The sequence below is a fragment of the Pseudophryne corroboree genome, chromosome 2 (assembly GCF_028390025.1).
Source record: "Pseudophryne corroboree isolate aPseCor3 chromosome 2, aPseCor3.hap2, whole genome shotgun sequence".
Classification (NCBI taxonomy): Eukaryota; Metazoa; Chordata; class Amphibia; order Anura; family Myobatrachidae; genus Pseudophryne; species Pseudophryne corroboree.
The window spans coordinates 346,478,344-346,500,968 of NC_086445.1; the positions used below are offsets into that span (position 1 = coordinate 346,478,344).

At 41.6% G+C, this 22,625-nt stretch overlaps 1 protein-coding gene across 6 annotated transcripts in view; it reads left to right on the top strand.

The window, feature by feature from the left end:
- Nucleotides 1-22,625, top strand: part of FARP1 (FERM, ARH/RhoGEF and pleckstrin domain protein 1) — a 261,056-nt gene that overhangs the window by 185,967 nt on the left and 52,464 nt on the right. For 3 of the 6 annotated variants that reach the window (XM_063953058.1, XM_063953057.1, XM_063953059.1), the window contains exons 6-13: nt 2,544-2,641; nt 3,480-3,594; nt 5,248-5,395; nt 8,181-8,276; nt 12,423-12,586; nt 14,200-14,268; nt 14,545-14,620; nt 19,631-19,868. In XM_063953058.1, the coding sequence (XP_063809128.1) occupies nt 2,544-2,641; nt 3,480-3,594; nt 5,248-5,395; nt 8,181-8,276; nt 12,423-12,586; nt 14,200-14,268; nt 14,545-14,620; nt 19,631-19,868 (1,004 nt within the window). The remainder of the gene's footprint in view (nt 1-2,543; nt 2,642-3,479; nt 3,595-5,247; nt 5,396-8,180; nt 8,277-12,422; nt 12,587-14,199; nt 14,269-14,544; nt 14,621-19,630; nt 19,869-22,625) is intronic. The other 3 variants (XM_063953061.1, XM_063953062.1, XM_063953060.1) reach the window with 3 other exon arrangements.

Consider the following 22,625-nt stretch of genomic DNA (forward strand, 5'->3'; position numbering starts at 1 on the left):
TGCTTTAAAGCATTTTAAAAAGAGCAGGAAATGTGCAGCTTAAATGCAGTGCGTTTTTATTGTGTACGACTTTGCAAGATTCATTTTGCCATAGCATTTCTGATCATTCCACTGATCTAGTAACTTTCAGGTAAGTTAGCATGTGATGAGCAGTGTTTCAGTGTGTGCTATATATAATACCGCTATGGAGACAGACGTGTCAGTTCCTGTAAATCAATGAGCCCTTGTCTGGGAGAGAATAACACAGTGCTGGAAGCTGCCAGTTACAACAGCTTGTTGCATATTTCATGCACTGATAAATAGTGTTCATGTCTGACAGCCAGGCTAGTCACTATGTTATGTATTTGATCTGTTCTCCCAGGGAACAAATACGTAATCCTTTACTCTTTCATTAATTCTTGAAAAAGGCTCTCAATTTAGTTAATTTGAACAAAAGTTCATTCAGATCTGTGTAAAGAATTTGTTCTTTACACCTGTGTATTCTGCTGGTTTTTCTTTGCTTTGTGCCAATGGTGTTCATCAGTAGTATGTATGGAATAACATATGTTAGAGTTCTGAAATTGCCTTCAGAATGTGACATCTGGAAGTGGAGTCCCTTGTAATAATGTCTTGTCTTATGTTGGCCATACACTTGTGCGATTGCATGTGATGCGATATCGGGCCCGATTTCCCTTGAAGCTCACATTGCGATAAATCACATCGAAAGTGCTTTTTTTTCTGCATTCGATGCGCATACAATCTTGCGGTTTATCGCATACCACTTGTGACCAGAAATGGGTGGAGGGGAGTGTCCAGGAAGTGAGCTAAATACCTCACAGATCGCACATCGCAGTGCGATAACTCGAATGTGGTAAAAACAGCATGCGATCGCACGTGCGATCCGATAAATATTAAGTGCAGCACATAAGACCTTGAGACGCGAGATTCGGACGGCATACCCGTGCATCGCGTCGCTTGGTACGTAAGATGTGCATACAATCCTGCGATTTATCGCACAGATGCAGTCGAAATCGTAGGATTGTACCAGCCATCTCACAACTGTATGGGCACCATTACATAAAGTAGGGAATGGAGGATTTTACAGTTTAAAAGACAGACCATATTTTTTTTTTTTTATATTCCAAATCAACTATATTATTAGCAAATCATTAACTTTCTTATCACCTATAATAACTTGGCTTAGAAGCCTTTTCTTAATCCCCTGCTGAGCCTGTTTTGTCGCTTTTTGGGCTGTCCAATTCAGACTTTAATACCCGTAATTTGTTTGTACAGTAACTAACGCAAATTCTATCTTTTTTTTTTCTTTTTCCCCCAGACCTTTTTTGCTTGCATATACTTCCTGATGCAGCAAGAAGAATCTACACAAACTTTTTTTTCTTACAATTGACATTGCAAAAAAAAAAGTATGTTTTTGTCTAAACACCACCAAGAGACATATAGTGTGGTTTTTGCTTTGGCATCAAAACCGCAAGAAGGTGGATACTTGCGCCTAAGGTTTTCATAATAACTTCTTCACTTTCACTGTGGTGCAGTGATTAGCAATCCTGTACCAGAACACTGAGGCCATGTATTGTTTCCAGAGCCCAACTAGTGCGGAGTTTGTATGTTATCCCATAATTTCATGGGTTTCTTCCAGGGGTATATATTCAGAATATTGACATTAGAAGTATATGTGAAGGGCAAGTCCTAGTCATCCTTAGCACTGAACGAGTTATATATGTTTGCAACATATCTTGCCGTGAGTACAGCCAGTAAAAAAGACAGTTCTCTGATCTCTTTTTACTATAATAAACACTATAACTACTGCTTCTTTACTGTGTTACATCAGTTTTGCATATCTCGGCAAAATGGTTAATAGTATTTTTTTGACATACAGTTTTAGCAGCAAAGAATGTTCAGCAGCTGGAGATGAAAATGCTGCAAGATAGCTAGCCAGAATTTAAATAGCCAAAATGATTTAAACTTGTATTTGTGCAGCTATCTTCATGTAAGATACAAGAAAATATGCATTTTAACAAAACATGGTGCTTTGTATCTCCTCCATATATTGACCCATAATTCATAATGTGTTTCATTATCAAAATAGACCACTGTTTCAATACATCCAATGTATATTGCAAACTTGTTAAGCCTGTATGAGTGTGAGTGCGCACACTGTGTGTATCTGTTGCTTTCAATTCATTTTTTTTTTTTTAGCAGTCTCGCTGTTTGTAATATATTACTATAAATCTTACTACAGTAGATGTGGAATATTTGTTAAGATTCCTTATAAAAGCAGAAATATATGGAAAATGATAAATGGCTTGTTTTCAGTATCAGAAAAAACAAACAAATTAACTATCGTGTCCTTCTCCCCTGCAACATGTTTTATTAGATGTTAGGCGGAAAGGCAAGGCTTCAGGCACTGTGTATATATTTGTCTGTGTCTCCAGGATGCCAGTGAGATATTGGAGTATGTCACAGGCATCACATTACTGTTAGCATTTGCCTGGTTCCGGATGTAGCACTTCCCTGTAATGTTCCCCTCTCTACTGTCTCTGCAGGTACCTCTTTGCGCTACAAGTAAAGCAGGATTTGGCACAAGGCAAACTCACATGTAATGAAAGCAGTGCTGCACTCCTAATCTCACACATTGTACAGTGTAAGTTTCTAGGATTTGTATTGAAATTGTTAATGTGTTTGGCGCTAGGTATTTGTTAATGTCTCGGGTACTAGAGCTGGTTCATATTCTACATGGTAATGCAGTCATTCTAAGTGGTGATCACTGTGCTCCTCCCCTCCAATGCATATATTATTAACTGCCACTGTGGTGTTATGAATTGGCTAATCTGTGCTATTGTTATACTGCACAGCTTTTTAAGTTTTAGTTTTTCAAGTGTTGGAGGCTTAATTATTTGGTATGCTTCCCTTATCTGTTTGCACCTTTCAAATGTGGAACGTTGTGTTCTACTCGTACAGCTCAAAATCATAATTAATATTTAATCTGACAAACCTTACAGAATGCTGTCAGTTCATCAACATTCACAGTTGGTGCCCACAGTTGTTTACTGTTTGTTTATACCAGTTATGAAGTATTTACCCACAAAACAATAACTGCTTATATAAACTTTTATACTGTTTTATAATTTAACTCATAGCAACCTATTACACAGTTACTGCACTTTTCTAAATTGTTAGACATAATCTGACTGGTTGATCTAGATATTGAACCTAGTCATTTAATTAGATTTCATTTAATAAAGTCCATAGTATTCATTTCCCCTCTTTGTTGAACTGTGTAAATACATGCAGTCAAGCTATGCCCAGAGTGTATAAAGCATTAGAAGTCATAGATATATTGTTGGAGAGTCACATGAACAAACAGTAAACGCTTGTGTGTGTGCTGTGCATTATATATCATACAGGGACTTTTATTTATTTTTTGGGTCTTTTAAAGATTTCTCAATGATTATTTGGTTCTTGTCTTTTTTTGTGCTCAGCTGAAATAGGAGACTTTGATGAAGCTGTTGACCGGGAACATTTAGCCAAGAACATTTACATGCCTCAGCAAGACACTTTAGAAGAAAAGGTCATGGAATACCATCAGAATCACTTGTGAGTTATTCTTCTGCTGGCAACATTGTAATTTCATGATGTCTGTCATTACATTTTCGTACGGGCAAGTGGATGCAGGAGTATACGGTGGGAAATAATACCTGCACATGTTGGTCCATATGTTTAAAATATTATGTTATAAAGTTAAAACTTCCTTTTTAGAAATAAATAAAATGATCCTCCCCTATCCTAGTTTCTGCCCTCCTCTCACTTCACAAGGCTGGGGAGAAGGCGGCCTTACAATATACCTAGAGTTCCATAGAGGATATGTGTCAAACATTCAAGAGAGATAAAGTGGAGAAGTTGCCCATAGCAACCTCTCGGCTTCTGTAATTTCAAAGACTGCTAGATAAATGATAGCTAGTGATTTGTTGCTGTGGGTAGATTTAGGCAATGTACAACAAACCAATCCAGTCTGCCTGTATTTACTGTAATGTATTGCATGTCATTAGCAGAACGTTGTGTAATGCTGCCTCATGCTGACCTATTGTCCTCCTAAAGGGCCTGATTTGAATGCAGTGTCGATAATCACTCATTTGGCGTATGATTTTTCTTCTACACGTGTGTCTGAGTCACAACATTCAGGCGTACTTAGTTTGTACCTACAGAGCCGCAGAAATGTAAGGAGAGTTCCTGGGCGGTGACAGGGAGGTAAAAAGGGGGTGGCTAAAAATACACAAGGAGAGATTGTGTCTTATAAGAGTGTTGCATGCTTGTCACTGAAAGCGATGATGTACAGATAGACACTCAACCCCTTTCATAGGAGGCCATACTCTGACAGGTAATCTACTACTGTTAGACACAGGTACAAGTTTCGATGGTGCAGCCAATGATATTACAGTGTCTACAGACACTGACAACATTGCAGTCCTTGCACATACAGACACATGGATGTACACCAAAAAAGAACTGTGTAGTGGCATTAGCATAAAGACGCAGACACCACTGCAGTCATGTCTGCATCCGACTCAAATTCTGCCCAGACCTGCTACATGTTGTTAAAATTCTGACACATGATCTATGGAAGATTGAGTGGTCTAAAATTCTTTAGGCTGAGGGATGATTGATCACGGGGTATATACAAGTACCTATTAGAAAATACACCTCAGGCCAGAATAGTACATGCCGGTGCCCTTAATCAGATTTTGCCCGTCAATTATTACATTATAGGATCTCTCCTGCCTGACTGCAGTATGCCCAGTTGATTGTTTGGGCATATATTGAGAGGCATTCCATTCTGTCAATGAAGAAATGATTCATCTCTTGTTGTCACTGTCAAAGAGTCACACTGAGCCAAGAGAAACCTCACTACTCCATCCCACACAATTTAATGAGTCCCTTTTTTAAGTTTCACTCATCAGGAATTAGGAATGTTAATGGTGGCGACCCCACTGAAGGAACCCCTACCCTATATGATAGTATAATGGCGCACACCATATGGTTTTCTTTTTTTGTTTTGTTTTTTTACAAATGCCTCATTATGCAAATATTATTGTACTTAGTCTCTAAAGATGGGAGGTTCTACACACCCGTTATATTACCAAGGAGTAAAAAAAACAAAATGTTAAAATTTCTAGTGGGTGTTTTATTTTTCTTCCAGCTGAGTAGTTCTTTTACTTTATATTTATACATTGTTCATCTTATTATCGGCAGTGGACAGACTCCGGCTGAATCAGATTTCCAACTTCTGGAGGTTGCTCGCCGCTTGGAGATGTATGGCATAAGACTGCACCCAGCTAAGGACAGGGAGGGAACCAAGATCAACCTGTCCGTGGCCAACACTGGCATCCTAGTATTTCAGGTTTGTTATGCTTGATTGCCATGTTTTCAAATACGTAATACACCTTCTCTCTCAAACTTGATTATAATGTGCTTTCTTTCTAGTCTTGCACTTCTTCTTTCACTTAATGCTTTCAAAGCTTACATTTAGAACAGTTCAACAAGTACTGAGTGTCCGAACGTTTCATGAACATTACAGTTCTCTTATAGCTCTCGGTTTGTAAGGGACGTATTTTATATTTTAACAACATATGTAGCTCTGCCTTTTCCAGTGTATGACATAGACGGCTCCTGTGTATCAGTAGCTTATACATGGGTGTGGTTCATCAAATCGACAGTATCTAGGTCGACAATGTTTAGGTCGACCACTATAGGTCGACAGTCACTAGGTCGACATGGATGGAAGGTCAACAGGGTTTCTAGGTCGACAGGTCTAAAGGTCGACATGAGGATTTTTTTTTTTTTTGTGTCGTTTTCTTCGTAGAGTGACCGGGATCCCAAATTAGTGCACCGCGTCCCCTCGCATGGATCGCTTCGCTCGCCATGCTTCGGGCATGGTGCCTTCGCTCCGCTACCGCTTCGCTCGGCACAGATTACCGTTCCAATCGTAGTCCGCGTGGATCGTTAAGTATGAAAAAATTCAATAAAAGAAAAAAATGTGAAAAACTGATGTCGACCTTTAGACCTGTCGACCTAGCACATGTCGACCTAGAAACCCTGTCGACATTCCATCCATGTCGACCTAGTGACTGTCGACCTATAGTGGTCGACCTAAACATTGTCGACCTAGATACTGTCGATCTTCAGACCGGATCCCCTTATACATGTCATCAGGTAAAGAGTGTGTTTTCTATATCTGCTTTTAGCACAACAGTTGGTTTTACCTGTAAACTGGAGCGCCTGCTATGTTTGAGCAGACTTAGGTACTTATGGGCATAAGTGCTTTAAAATAGCTGTCCACTCCATGATGTCTACCTCCTCATTGTAGTATTTTTATCATTGGTGCACAGAACAACATACACACATGCAGTCCAGTACCACTTAAGCACAGTAATAAAGGATGGTCTCTTTAATGTGTTTAAACTTTAAAGATTGCTGTCATTTCATACTTCCCTATTTGTTTCTACCTGACTTCCAGAAGATGCAGAGGTAAGGAAGCACAAGAGTAGGTAGCTAGAGCTTGATGTCTCTGTGCGCCATCAAATGGGCAGGATAATCCCACTATCAGGCCCCATTCACCTTAGAGAGGAAATGGGTCTAGACTGCACACCCTAGTGGTTGTAATGAAAGGTGCTATCTGCTGAGATTTTATGGTAATACAGGGGAAGAAATGGGTGCAGATGCACTATACAATCATTACTGTAAATTACAGTATATAATATACTAAGAGGTTGTTAGCATATAATTGGCCAATGATTCGGGCTTGCTCACCGCGTCGAGGTCACCACTATCGAGCAAGTCCCTAACACTTTTGGGGTTCACACTGGGACGCAGGGCACCCCCAAATCAGCCCAGCCATGAACCCCCCCAAGGCATCACACAAGTGGAAAATCGTGAAGTGTAATAAAGTATAAGAGAAGCATAGGTAGTTACGGAGTGTAGAAAGTGTTTTAAAATTAGATATAAAGTGGGTGAAAAAAATACATGGATAAAATGACACACTTAGGAGGTAGTGAAAAAATAGTGACTATAAGTGTTGGGGTGTGATGCCCTGGAGTGGCCCAGACAGAACAGTTCAGGGGACCCCACGTCCCAATGCTTACCCCCAAATAGACTGACACTGTATGAAAATAATAGGACTTACTTTGTATTACGCCTGAATCATTGATGTGCAGTCAGATGTAGGTCCCTGCTTAAAATCAGTTTGGTAGGTGGGGGAGGGGTGCTAGTCAGAATGAAGTAATCTCAGACTTCAGGTGTGTATTTATACACATAGTATAGACTATACAGAGGAAATGGGTCTAGACTGCACACCCTAGTGGTTGTAATGAAAGGTGCTATCTGCTGAGATTTTATGGTAATACAGGGGAAGAAATGGGTGCAGATGCACTATACAATCATTACTGTAAATTACAGTATATAATATACTAAGAGGTTGTTAGCATATAATTGGCCAATGATACGGGCTTGCTCACCGCGTCGAGGTCACCTCTATCGAGCAAGTCCCTAACACTTTTGGGGTTCACACTGGGACGCAGGGCACCCCCAAATCAGCCCAGCCATGAACCCCCCCAAGGCATCACACTAGTAAACGCTCAGTGTCAGGACATGATTACGCAATTCTTGTTATTTCTGCACCCAACATACAATAGGTATGATCTCACCGGCAGAAGTGGCTGCTCTCTCTCTAGTCCAGGAGGCCTACTGCTTATTTGAGAGTCGTCTTGACATTCCTGGGGATGCACCAATGTGCTTTAGTTGTAAAGTTAAGTAGAATGGATTGTAGTAATGATTTTGCTGGAACACAGTTCTGTAAGAATTTCATATATTTAGAAAAGCAAAATACATTAGCGTTTCAGGTATTCCAGGATGATCTGCAAAATAGTTTCTGATCAATTGGTCAAGTGTGACTTGGAGCATTGCACTGGTATGTAGACCCACATTAATTCTCATCATATTTCACATCACACTAGTGCTGACCCTAAAACTAAAGAGAGGGAAATTGTCATACATTTGCTGATTTGTGCTGTATAAATTTGAACTGCATCGGCTTTAATCCCAGTTCATCCCAGTTTAATGCCCGTCGAAATTACAACTCTTTTGCCTTAAGGAACAAACTTTTTCATAGCATGTATTTTTTTTTTTAGGGTCACACAAAAATAAATGCATTCAACTGGGCAAAAGTGCGAAAGCTTAGTTTCAAAAGGAAGCGGTTTCTTATAAAACTACGCCCAGATGCAAATGTAAGTAATATCTTATGTTGTCTTATATTTTAAAAGCAATGGCTAGATCTCCTTATTTATTATTATTATCATCCTTTATTTATATGGCGCCACAAGGGTTCCACAGCACCCAATTACAGAGTACATATGCACATAATCAAAACAGGAAAACAGTGACTTACAGTTGAAGACAATGGGGTAATAGCAATTAGCGGCAAATTATCGCAGTTTTTTAATTCGACAGGTGAATTCCGGCAGGTGGCTTCCGGAATTCACCATATTCAATGAAAAACGGATTCGACAGTCCCGCGGGCGAAATACGGCCGATTTGCCGGATTTTGCCGCGATTTAAAAAAACGGGGAAAAACCCGGAAAAAAATGGTGTGGGGTCCCCCCTCCAAAGCATAACCAGCCTCGGGCTCTTCGAGCTGGTCCTGGTTCTAAAAATGCGGGGAAAAAATTGACAGGGGATCCCCCGTATTTTTAAAACCAGCACCAGGCTCTGCGCCTGGTGCTGGTGCAAAAAATACGGGGGACAAAAAGAGTAGGGGTCCCCCGTATTTTTTACACCAGCATCGGGCTCCACTAGCTGGACAGATAATGCCACAGCCGGGGGTCACTTTTATACAGTGCCTTGCGGCCGTGGCATTAAATATCCAACTAGTCACCCCTGGCCGGGGTACCCTGGAGGAGTGGGGACCCCTTCAATCAAGGGGTCCCCCCCCCCCAGCCACCCAAGGGCCAGGGGTGAAGCCCGAGGCTGTCCCCCCCATCCAAGGGCTGCGGATGGGAGGCTGATAGCCTTGAGTAAAATGACAGAATATTGTTTTTTCCAATAGTACTACAAGTCCCAGCAAGCCTCCCCCGCAAGCTGGTACTTGGAGAACCACAAGTACCAGCATGCGGGAGAAAAACGGGCCCGCTGGTACCTGTAGTAGTACTACTGGAAAAAAAATACCCAAATAAAAACAGGAGACACACACCGTGACAAGTACAACTTTATTACACACTGCCGACACACACACATACATACTTACCTATGTTGACACGCCGACTGCCACAGTCTCCGACGATCCGAGGTACCTGTGAAAAAAATTAGACTCACCTCAATCCAGTGTCCGGGAGATAATCCACGTACTTGTTAAAAAAAGAAAACGAACACCCGTACCATGCCGGACTGAAAGGGGTCCCATGTTTACACATCAGACCCCTTTCCCCGAATGCCGGGACACCACGTGACTCCTGTCACTGAGGTCCCTTCAGCCAATCAGGAAGCGCTACTTCCGTGGCGCTGACCTGATTGGCTGTGCGCGTGTGACCTCAGACAGCGCATCCAAAGCCTCTCCATTACTTTCAATGGTGGGAACTTTGCGGGTAGCGGTGGGGTTAACCCGCGGTCAGCCGCTGACCGCGGGTGACCTCACCGCTGACGCAAAGTTCCCACCATTGAATATAATGGAGAGGCTTTGCGATGCGCTGTCTGAGGTCAGACGCACACAGAGCCAATCAGCAGAGTGCAAGGACGTTGCACTCGCTGATTGGCTGAAGAGACACTTCTGTGACAGCTGTCACGGGGGTGTCTGCATTCGTGGAAAGGGGTCTCATGTGTCAACATGGGACCCCTTTCAGTCCGGCATGGTACGGGTGTTCGTTTATTTGTTTTGCCAAGTACGAGGATTTATATCTGGACACTGGATTGAGGTGAGTATAATTATCTTTTATTTTCAGGTACCCGTGGATTCTACTTGGAGAAGAGGACCGACTGCTTCGTGTCAACATAGGTAAGTATGTGTGTGTCGGCAGTGTGTAATAAAGTTGTACTTGTCACGGTGTGTGTCTCCTGTTTTTATTTGGGTATTTTTTTCCCAGTAGTACTACAGGTACCAGCGGGCCCGTTTTTCTCCCGCATGCTGGTACTTGTGGTTCTCCAAGTACCAGCTTGCGGGGGAGGCTTGCTGGGACTTGTAGTACTACTGGAAAAAACAATATTCTTTCAATTTTGACAAGGCTATCAGCCCCCCATCCGCAGCCCTTGGATGGGGGGGGACAGCCTCGGGCTTCACCCCTGGCCCTTGGGTGGCTGGGGGGGGGGGGCCTTGATTGAAGGGGTCCCCACTCCCCCAGGGTACCCCGGCCAGGGGTGACTAGTTGGATATTTAATGCCACGGCCGCAAGGCACTGTATAAAAGTGATCCCCGGCTGTGGCATTATCTGTCCAGCTAGTGGAGCCCGATGCTGGTGTATAAAATACGGGGGACCCCTACTCTTTTTGTCCCCCGTATTTTTTGCACCAGCACCAGGCGCAGAGCCCGGTGCTGGTTTTAAAAATACGGGGGATCTCCTGTCAATTTTTCCCCCCGCATTTTTAGAACTAGGACCAGCTCGAAGTGCCCGAGGCTGGTTATGCTTTGGAGGGGGGACCCCACGCCATTTTTTTTCTGAATTTTACCATTCCATCTAAAAAAATATATATATATTATTTTTCAAAAATATATAAATAATACTTGTGCCTCCAAAAAAGACAAACCAAGTACCTAATCCCTTCTAATATAAATAGATATGCTATTATCAATAAAAAAAACACAAAAAAAAACATGTTTTAAATTTTTTTTATTAGTTTCACCCACCAAAGTGTGGCGGATTGAAAATGTCGAATTTACTGTCTAAAAGCACTGTTGTCGAATTTCCAAACTTCAATTGAATACACTTTGGTCGAATTGCAGCACTTGTATCATTGCAGAAAAGTCGAATTTGACAAAAGTCGAATTTTGAAAGTCCGTTTTTTGTACGGAAAGCACTGAATTGCATTGACGATTTTTTTTGGGGGGCGAAAAATTCCCGAAATTCGACAATTTCGGGAATTCGACCGCTATTGCATATACCCCAATATAGGACAAGTATAGGGCAACTAAGCATAACTACACCAGTAAACACAGAAATAAGTTCCAGGTGGCCAAAAAACTGCGGGATCTGGGCAGTTGAGGATTATTAAAGTAAGAAACGTATAAGCACATGAGGGAAGAGGGCCCTACTCGTGAGAGCTTACAAATCATTCTTCTGCTGCTCCAGTCCCTAGATTGGTTGACTGTGTTTTACCAAATCTAAAATACTAAACCTCACTTCTCTTTCCAATATCTGTGTCTCTTATCCATACTCAGGCATCGCCTGTTGCTGGACTTTTTTCAGACTGCACTAACTTTGGAAGACTGTCTTTCATATAACAAGACTTTCCTGTATTCCCCAAACCTGTATCCTCCAAACATTGAAAACTCACCTCTTGAGCAGATCATATTACTAATTCACATGCTATCTGATTTACCTCCCCTTACATAGTACACTAAAATTTACATTTATTCTCTTTCTATACTCAAACACCTGTCTGACCCCTAATCCAGCACTAACTGTATCATCAAGCCCCACTAAGCACTTTTCCCATTGCAGTCTTTGGCCAATATGCAATATATGGATTTAACCTCCTGTATCAGACTCTTATTGCCCTATATATTGCAAGCAGGACCATTTTAATCCATGTGGCGGTCAATACCCAGTTGTACCCCCTTTGTTGTGTTACTATGTTAGTTCCCAATTTTGAAGTGCTGTGGAGCATATTGGCACTATATAATAGATGTGAATAAATCATTGACCAAAACGTGTTGTGTTGTGTAAGGTCTAAATATGTACAGCGTAAAGGAGCATAAGATTATAATCATTCTGTTTTAAGGCTTTTATTCTAGAGGCTGAGGTTTTTTTATTTCTTATTTTGTGTGGAATCAGTTAGGTGTTCTTCTCGTACTTTAGGTTGGACTTTTGTTGGATGTGCATGCGTGCTAGCCAACCTGCAAATGTATTAGAATCATTCTGAGGGATGGTATCCCAAATAAAATAAATTATAGTGAGATGATACAGAAAGAAAAGATAGATTCACAAACTAGTGCGGGATTATAATTTCAGTTTGTGTTGACATGCAAATGTATTTCCAGTCAGCATTCAGTTTTATGATATAGGTCAGGATTCCCAAAATTTAACCATATGAGCTCAAGCATGGATATCCCAAAAACCTGGACTGTTAGCGTGCCTTAAGGTTGGGAAACACTAATATAGATGTATGCTTAGAATGGGTCAGTCTGTCATTGTCTAAATATTGTTTTCCTGTATTTGTGCTATCAGAGCTCTTACCAGGACACTCTGGAATTCATGGTGGCTAGTCGGGATTTTTGCAAAGCATTCTGGAAGATATGTGTAGAATACCATGCCTTTTTCAGGCTTTTTGAGGAGCCCAAACCAAAACCAAAGCCAGTTCTTTTCAGCCGTGGTTCTTCTTTTAGATTCAGGTAAGAACCAGAACCTTTATCAATTTCCAGTTTGAACATCTCATAATAACTGGTCAGCAAATGTTCACATGTACTGATCAGCATTATGGTGTGTACACACGGTGAGATTTTTTCTTAGGATTTTGACTATATAGTCAAAATCTTAAGAAAAGTTAGTGCAGATCGCAAGGTGAAAGTCACCTTGCGATCCCGATTCGATGCACAATGGGCATCGCAAGAATAGATAGACTGTGCAGGCAAGTCAATTTTGACTATCTCTATAGAAGAGATAGTCAAAATTTACACTTAGCCAAAATCGCACATAGTCAGAATCGCAAGCACATATTGGCCCCTGTCGCATAGTGAGAATCGGGCATAGCCCGAATCTCACCGTGTGTATGGGCCTTCACATTTGATCTGTGCCTACCCTGGTATGACCTTTAATATGACCATTCACTGTAGTTGAAGTCATGATGTATTGTGTTCTAATAAACTACTTATTTTGCTACAATGAAGAGATCAATAAATATCGTGGAATAGTAATGACAGCAACATTTAAAGTAGCAAAATGTGAATTATTTGCCTGGAGAGAAAAGGCCTCCTGTAGGTAGTTGAGTGATCACAGTGCTCGTGCAGGCTTCCAGCTGCCACTTGTCAAGATGCTACGTAAACATGATATGTCACTTGGAAACGATGACACATGGTTCCTCTCTACATCATTGCTCCCGGCATTGTGTCACTAATTGTGTTTGGAAAGATCTTCCACATAGACAGGTGGAATGTTCCTGGACTGTACTTTGACCTTTTGGTAGTTTGTCAGTGCTGTATGGGTTTTTCGTGCTCAATTATTTGTACCTTCTTCATTATTGCTTTGGTACTCTGTTGTTGTTGTTGTTGTTGTTGTTGTATTGTATATAGCCATTATTCTGTATCCTTGTTTATGGAAACTAAAAGAAAAACATTGCTTAAAAAAAAAAAATCTTACAGGTGATCCATTTTAGTTTAAGTAAAAAAACAAAGCAACCGCATTACAATTGGGACTTCAAGGGTTAAGTTAATTAAAATGACTAATGTTGCTAAAAGAAAGGAAACCCCAATGTTTGTTGGCATTCTAGATGGATATCAGCCTACCCACCAGTGACCGGGAGCTGGAAGCTGATTTTGTTTTTTGATGTGACTAAATGCATCCTTTCCCATAGTTATGTAGTTAGCAGGTAATGAATGGGATGCAGTTGGTCATACCACAATGTGGAAGAGGGGTTCCAAAAGCCCCTAAACTTTCCTGTGTAACCCATTTATACAGTTATAGTAATGTTTACCAGGGAGAAAGCCAACATGGCACTTTGTTGGTCACCTTAGTGCTGGTATCCCAGGTTGTTGGGCAGAGATTACACCAAGAGTGGCGGCATGGCATTTCTCAGGTGAGAGTTTGGAACTTCACATATCTATCTAAGAGAGGGAGTCCTGGTACTGTATATTTAAGGTGAGCCTGTGTGCTACACTGTGTGAAACTAGGTGATGAACTCACAGGAAGTAGATACAGGTATGGGGAGGATTGGTTATTAGTTGCTGTTTTAAAAATATTTTATAATATATATTTTAAATATAAAAAGTATAATTTTCTTTCTTTTCAGTGGCCGCACACAAAAGCAAGTTTTGGACTATGTCAAGGAAGGAAGTCACAAAAAAGTGCAGTTTGAGAGGTAAGGAATCCTGGTTTAACTTGCAATATCTGATGCTAACTGAGAAGTTGTCTTCTAAATACATGTTGAGCTGCGTCTAGTCCATCAATAGTGGTTTTAGTTCAGCAGTAGCTGGTATGCTGAAGACTACTCATTCCTGTTGTAATAGTGTAATGTGTATACAGGTTATAGTCCTATAATATTGTTTTAGTTATTTTTCTCTTCAGTGACCAACATAAAATGATTTGTACAGTGCAGGTTTTTTATTTTGGCTTTAAACATTTTTTTTGTTAATAGGAAGCACAGCAAGCTTTGCTCTATAAGAAGTTTGACTGCGGCCTCGTCTGAGCAGATTTTGGAGGTGCCAAAACAAGTTAGTTATTCTTGCATATGGTTTTATGTTCTATTTTTCTGTCTTTTGTCCATCATTTAAAAACAAGGTATTAGGGGTTTACAGAAAGAGTACAAAATGTGGGGGTGAGGGAAGAACAGTGTAGACCAGAACAAAAGAACATCGGGGACTCAGTAGGTACATGCATTGTTTACATGTATTCCATCATGAAGGCTATTCTATCTGAATAGAACTAATTTGCAAGCATGGCTGATGTCTATTGTGAGGTATGTATAACCTTAGGTAGAGTGTCTCCGAGTGACCCAGAAGTGTGTGGCCCCTGTAATAGTCTACTATGGACACACACCAAGCTCTTTCTATTGATAATTGAGAAGAAGGGATAGGGTTAGGCATTTTATAACCAAATGCAACCGTATACCTTGCGGGAATCAGTATGTGCCTGATTGATCTGTGTACATGTGTTGGCATGTCCATTATAGGTCATATTATATACTGTAATTTGCTTTCACTCTTCCGAGTCCTGTTCTTCCTTATGTCAGCTCATGTTGTACACTGGTGGAGAACAGGAGTCTGCATGTAAAAGATAGCCTCTAGTAGGAGCTTGTTGACAACTTAGGGAATCTAACATGGAGTACTGGGGAAGCACAAAGGCTTTGAAGATATAGTTGCCACAGTAGGGGATATTGAAAGTGACCTGTGTACTGAAAGTGAGATCTTTTTACCTTTTACTAAAGTTCCTCCGTAGAGGAATGATGTGTGTTAAGAAAAATATTCCCTCTGTTTTCCATTCCGAAAAGAAACCAAGTTTAACACAAGTATTGCTGTTTTATGTTACTAAATGTTCTTCCTCAGTCTTTAAAGCTTGGAACACGTATATCGGCCTCGGCAGCGCATTTGCTGTTACTACATTTGCCCACCCTGTTCACAGGATATAGTGTGAGCTCAACCTGAAGAGATTTACAGCTGTGTGTCTGTGTACTCTGTGCTGTACAATTGATCATATCTAGTAGTTCAGTAAATCCCCCAAATATTTATGGGATTTGGGAAGCATTTTAAATCAACATGTAACAGAGACTAATAAAGTGGAAACAGTAGAGCAGGGGTGGGCAATTATTTCAGCTGGGGGGCCGCTTAACACTTCCAGCGAATATTCGAGGGCCACACACAAAATACTCAAAAAGAGTCCTCTTTTTACATATTACAGCAGACAGCGTGCCCTTTTTTACACATTAAGGCAGACAGCGTGCCCTTTTTACACATTAAGGCAGACAGCGTCCCCCTTTTTACACATTACGGCAGACAGCGTCCCCTTTTTTACACATTACGGCAGACAGCGTGCCCTTTTTACACATTACAGCAGACAGCGTGCGCTTTTTACACATTACGGCAGACAGCGTCCCCCTTTTTACACATTACGGCAGACAGCGTCCCCTTTTTACACATTACAGCAGACAGCGTGCGCTTTTTACACATTATGGCAGACAGCGTGCGCTTTTTACACATTACGGCAGACTGCGTCCCCTTTTTTACACATTACGGCAGACTGCGTCCCCTTTTTACACATTACAGCAGACAGCGTGCGCTTTTTACACATTACGGCAGACAGCGTCCCCCTTTTTACACATTACGGCAGACAGCGTCCCCTTTTTACACATTACAGCAGACAGCGTGCCCTTTTTACACATTATGGCAGACAGCGTGCGCTTTTTACACATTACGGCAGACTGCGTCCCCTTTTTTACACATTACGGCAGACAGCGTCCCCTTTTTACACATTACGGCAGACAGCGTCCCCTTTTTACACATTACGGCAGACAGCGTGCCCTTTTTATACATTATGGCAGACAGCGTGCCCTTTTTACACCAGGCACACAGCGTTCCCTTTTTACACATTACGGCAGACAGGGTGCCCTTTTTACACATTATGGCATTATTTCTCACTCAGTGTGCATTAGGGAACACAAATTGTTTTTTCTTACACAGAATTACCCCTCCCTTTTAGCACCTGAGTGACATCACAATCTGATTGAGCAGCTTGCCATTTTGTGCGTTGTATTTAGAGAGGCATGGATGGGTCAGCATTAGGAGGGATTGCTGACTCCAGAGTGCCATTGGAGAAGTTAGGGGTGTCTCCAGGTAAGCTGGCTCTCAGATTCTGTAGGAGCCATTATCATGTGGCTTTACACTGGGCATTTAGACCCAGACATATATGTAATTATTTATGGGGTGGGCGTGGGGTGCGGTGGCCCCTGTGTCGGTATGGCTGGGCGGCTTCAGGTCGGCACACCCTAACACTTTATTAACACTTATGATTTTCCCTATCACTTCGTGTATATTTTTGTATTATTTTAATCACACTTCACTTATGTAGCACTTATGTGCTTCTTATTAACCCTTATTAACTTTCACCTGTGTGCTGACCTGGGGTGGCCGACCTGTACCGACGTGATGGGGTCCTGCACCCCGGACCCATACCTAGTATTAGGGACCCCCAGTGACGGAGACGCCTTGCCGAACGGCCTGGGGGCTTAACCCTATATCTGCAGGTATATGCAACTAAGGGGGTAATTCCAAGTTGATCGCAGCAGGACATTGGGCAAAACCATGTGCACTGCAGGGGAGGCAGATATAACATGTGCAGAGAGAGTTAGATTTGGGTGGGTTATATTGTTTCTGTGCAGGGTAAATACTGGCTGCTTTATTTTTACACTGCAATTTAGATTGCAGATTGAATTTTCCACACCCAAATCTAACTCTCTCTGCACATGTTATATCTGCCTCCCCTGCAGTGCACATGGTTTTGCCCAACTGCTAAAAAATTTCCTGCTGCGATCAACTTGGAATTACCCCCTAAGATCTCCGTATTATCTGATTATTATGTAGTATTTCTCACTCAGTGTGCATTAGGGAACACATTGTTTTTTCTTATACACATTATGGCAGACAGTGTGCCCTTTTTTACACATTACGGCAGACAGCGTGCCCTTTTTTACACATTACGGCAGACAGCGTGCCCTTTTTTACACATTACAGCAGACAGCGTGCCCTTTTTTATACATTACAGCAGACAGCGTGCCCTTTTTTACACATTACGGCAGACAGCGTGCCCTTTTTTACACATTACGGCAGACAGCGTCCCCTTTTTTACACATTACGGCAGACAGCGTCCCCTTTTTTACACATTACGGCAGACAGCGTGCCCTTTTTACACATTACGGCAGACAGCGTCCCCCTTTTTACACATTACGGCAGACAGCGTTCCCCTTTTTACACATTAAGGTAGACAGTCCCTCCCCCCCTCCCCCCCCCCCTCCTCTAAACCCATATTGCAGTTTATAACTCCCCTCCCCTAAACCTATATGGCAGCTTAAGCACTGATCCAGGGGTTGGCTGGACAGGGGTTTTACCTGTTTTTCACACTGGCAGACGATCCCCGCTGTCCGATGATCTGCGCTGCTGCTGCTGCCCGGAGTCACTGCTGCTGTGGCCTCTGCCCGTTCCTGCTCCCGCTCGCTCCCCGCCGCTCCTGCTCACTGGCCGCTGCTCCTGCTCACTGCCCCCCCCCCCCCCCCCCCGTGCCGCCCAGCGCATAACAACAGAGGAAGTCCCGGTCAGCTGACCCTGTGACGTGACCGGGATTTCCTCAGCGGCGCCGCGTCTGGGAGCAGTGTAGCGCAATGACAAGCAGCTCAGCCTGTCGGGCCGCTTGTCATTGCACTCTGATGGGGCACAGCGGGCCAGGCAGGATCGGTCCGCGAGCCGCATGTTTCCCACCCCTACAGTAGAGGCTGTTGGGATCTCTTACAAATTTGTGGATAATGCAACCTCTGCCCTTCTGTTTGCTCCCTCAAAGCTGAATCACTGTAAGATAATAGTAAATATGTACTTATGCAAGGGTGCAAAAGCTTTTATAGCTCTCATAATAGAGCCCATCAAAGTAATTTCTGTTTTCATATTATAAATGTCTGCTGTTATATAACTGTATCGATTCTAAAGGGCTTTATAAAACCAATGGTTTGGCCTTTTAAGTTATTGAAAGAAAATTGGGAAGACTTGCCGGAATCACACCAATGCCCACATCTCGCAGTCTGTTACATTTCCCCCTGAGTTTGCTCTAGTCATCAGGGAAGACTGGCGTCAATCTTTTGATTGGTGAGGATTCTTAAAAACCATGCTATATATTATCTACAAACTAGAGATCAATTCAGAGTGCAATGCATAATGACACAGACTTTCAACTTCTGTAAATTGCTGTTCTGTGTTTTTGTTCTTTGGTGGGATTTTCTGTAACAGTGGCATTGGAGCTAACTGAAATCATGTGAAATTATATAAGCTCAAGTTGTCAAACTAAAACTCAGTTCTAGCAGAAATTTAGCATGTTGGCTACTTTTATTTGAATAAGAGGCTTATATAACATATTTGAAAACACCAAAAAGTTACTTTCAATACAAATACAGTTTAATTATATAGACTTTTGTAGATTGTGGCGCTAATTCCACACTATGTAGTTTTTCTCCACGTGTTTCTTAACGGTCTGCCTCCACTTTTATAGGTCCACTGTTTTTTGTCTTGGGTCTATAGAGAGTAGCATTTGCTTTATTTTGGTTGGCTCTTCTTTATAATTGATTAAGGGCACCTAGGTGAAAAAACTGAGCTTTTTCGCTATTTATAGGGCGAATGGAGATTCGCCCTTAGCAATATTTTCGCCTAGGTGAAAAATGTGATGGGCGGAAAACACGTGGATCAGTGAATCCACTTGTTTTCCGTTGAAAATGCGGGCCATTTTCGACGATTTTGAGGCATTTTTCGACAATTCCTTTTCACTTAATAAAAGAAGGTGAAAAGGCATTGGCGAAAATGCCTTCAAAACTGCCGAAAATGGCCCTAAATGAATACGAGTGGGGCGAATTCATTAGCTCCGAAATGTAACCGCAACTAATTGCATACGCCCCTAAGTCTGTTATCTTTCACTGTGATCATTTTCATGTATTAAATCGTTACTTGCTCCAAAGACTGTTTTTGTTTTTACAGCAGAGCCCTAAAATAACACTTGTACAGTGTTCTCTGGCCAATGAGATACAAACCTTACAGCCCTGCAAGGAGGAAAAGTTAGCGGCTGAGGTGCCATCACAACATAAAAGCCCATCTTCCAAGAAAATTCTTCTGGACCGGAGAGAAAAGGAAGGAGTGCATTTGACAATTGATGGAGAAGATGCAGCCAAAGACCACATACAGCAGAATATGAAGAACGCCCACCACCCAAGCACAGGTCCAGCATCCCGGGCTGCTCATGGCAGCAGTAACTCAATTCCTTACATTGACTGCAGTGATGTAGATAGCGAATATGATATTCACAGAGCACTTTTAATTCGCTCTCAGTCCCAAACAAATGACAATGATGAGTGTGGTTTTCATTGTAGTAATGGAATCTGTCGAACAGATGATTATGTCAAACACACCAAATTGAGGCAACAAATTTCCTCTGTTCGGTCATCCTCTAATATTATTGAGGAGTACATTGATGATGACTCAGCTGGCATGTCTTACTATGCCTGCAGTAGCCCAAAAATGCCCAGGCACAGTTCTCTGATAGATGAAATGTTTAGTGGCCCAGGCAGCCGTAGCCCCCTTGCTACTCCATTGCCTCCAAGTAGTAAAGGATCAAGTCCAAATATGAGTTATAATAGGACTGGATCTCCAAGCTACGTTTCAGAAAATGTGCATAATAATAATGGGGCTAGAATTTCAGAAGACAGTGGGCTTGGTTGCCATGGTTATGATTATAACAGGTACGACACACCTTTAGAGAGGCCACATATTCAAAAACTAAAGAGTGGCTACCGCAACCATTCTGATACTGATCCTTATATTTTAAGTCCGATATCCTCAACTCCAGTAACAAGCCATAGGGCCGAGGAGCAAAGGATAGGCCACCTTGCCAAAATGGCTGCCTTGGAAGCTAAAATGATGTCCAATGGAATCTTTGACAGCAGACAGTCTAAATACAGCCCAGTATTACGGTCAGCTGCTATGGTTGAAGAGCATATGGGTGCTCTTCCAATGGCTGATGGTTCTACCAGCAGTGGTAGCGAGTCGGGTGATACAGATTCAGATATAGTTGATTCTTTCGGTCACCCTCTTGTGTATGGGAACCCAATAGTCTTAACCTCTTCACCGATGCCTAGAAATAACTACTCCTTTGGTAGCCTTCAGCTGGAAGAGTATGCTGAAGAGGTAAACGATGAGGATACAGTTCTTAGTTTTAGTGATGAAGATGGTGCACATGTTTTCAGCTGTTAAGCATTTTAAAAAAAAAATTTGTCCAGTAAAAATCTTCCTGTGATAGTGTTCCTCATGCCATGATAAGGCAAGAGAGAATATAATAGAAGTAGTTTGCACCTTATGTTTAAATATAGGTAGATATAGTAATTGAAGTATTTGGTAAGATTATTTAATAATAATGTAATAATGGGTTGTTTTTTATGGATTTTTTAATGTTGTAGTGGCACTTACATTGATTTTTTTAGACCTGTTTTTCATTCAAGTAGATTATCAGTATTTGTAGTGGTTCTGGAATCACACAAGTTGTTGAGCTACACTTGCACTAATTCTAAATACAGCCTTTTTTAAAGTTTTATGCTCAACCTCTTGTTTGTAATGTGGTATTTGAAAAATTTGATGTGCTTGTGGTAATGGAAAATAGAAGCCTTATTACCACAATTATTCACTAAGCCATATTCTACTGACTAAAATGATTTAGGTTAAGTGTATTTTCTATTTACAGTGCCTATTGTTGAGAAATACATGGCCACAATGCAGTTTAGTGAGCATATTATTAGAATTTAAGAATCTTGCTCTTTATCTTCAAGGAGTAGTCTTCATACATTGTTGTCCTGTAAAACTGTGTATGCCCTGGAGGGTTTTATGTCAATTTCATTCCTTAATGATAATTTGGGCCAGGATTTTATATAGTCTGTCTGGTTTAGGTGTTTTGCAAGATATTAACAGGGAATTCCAGACTTTCTTCAGATTCCATGTATTGTATGGGTATAGAATATATTGGAAAGTTGAATTGCTCTGATGTTAGCAGATATGGTCATTTAGCCACACACATAACCAAATAGGATAGAACTGGTTGCTTTTGTATATTGACAGGATCACGTTGGGCCCAGTTACATAGAAACATAGAATTTGATGGCAGATAAGAACCACTTGGCCCATCTAGTCTGCCCCTTTATTTTATCCTTTAGGTCAGGCATGTCCAAACTGCGGCCCTCCAGCTGTTGAGAAACTACACATCCCAGCATGCCCTGACACAGCTTTAGCATTCTCTGACAGCAAAACTGTGTCAGGGTATGCTGGGATATGTAGTTTCTCAACAGCTGGAGGGCCGCAGTTTGGACATGCCTGCTTTAGGTAATCTCAACCCTTTTTGAACCTGAATTGTCACGGACCCCGGCCGCCCCACTCTCCGAATACACCAATCCGAGATTTGCTCCAGCGCCGTGCGAATCAACTCTGCCACCAGCAAAGACTTTTCAACGTATTACGGACGTTGCAGGCGTCTTTAGCTTTACCTGTAACCACAAATCTCAATATCTCATGAAAAATTAGGGAACGTACTTCACTTGGCTTGGGTTCAAGAACACAGCAGTCAGAACTAATTATATTTTTATTATAATTAAGAAATAGCTTCGGATTTACTAGGTTAAAAGATTACAAAGAATATAAGGAGTTTTAGAAAATATATACAGGTTACTAGCAGTCTCAATAAATAAAAGGGAATAAAGAAAATCAGAACCTAATTACTCTTACGTAGTGCATTAAGATCTGTGTGAGGAAGCTTCACAAAGAAAATAGACATCCATCCAGGCACTGGTAACCATTTCCATCAGAATGAACCTAGTGTGGTTTGCGAGTTAGAGAAGAATGTGAATTCTTTGACCAGCAATGTTAGTGGATAGCTTTAACTGTGCGCAATGTTGAGTCAGTCTAGTCTGTACCACACTAGCAAACATTACATTTC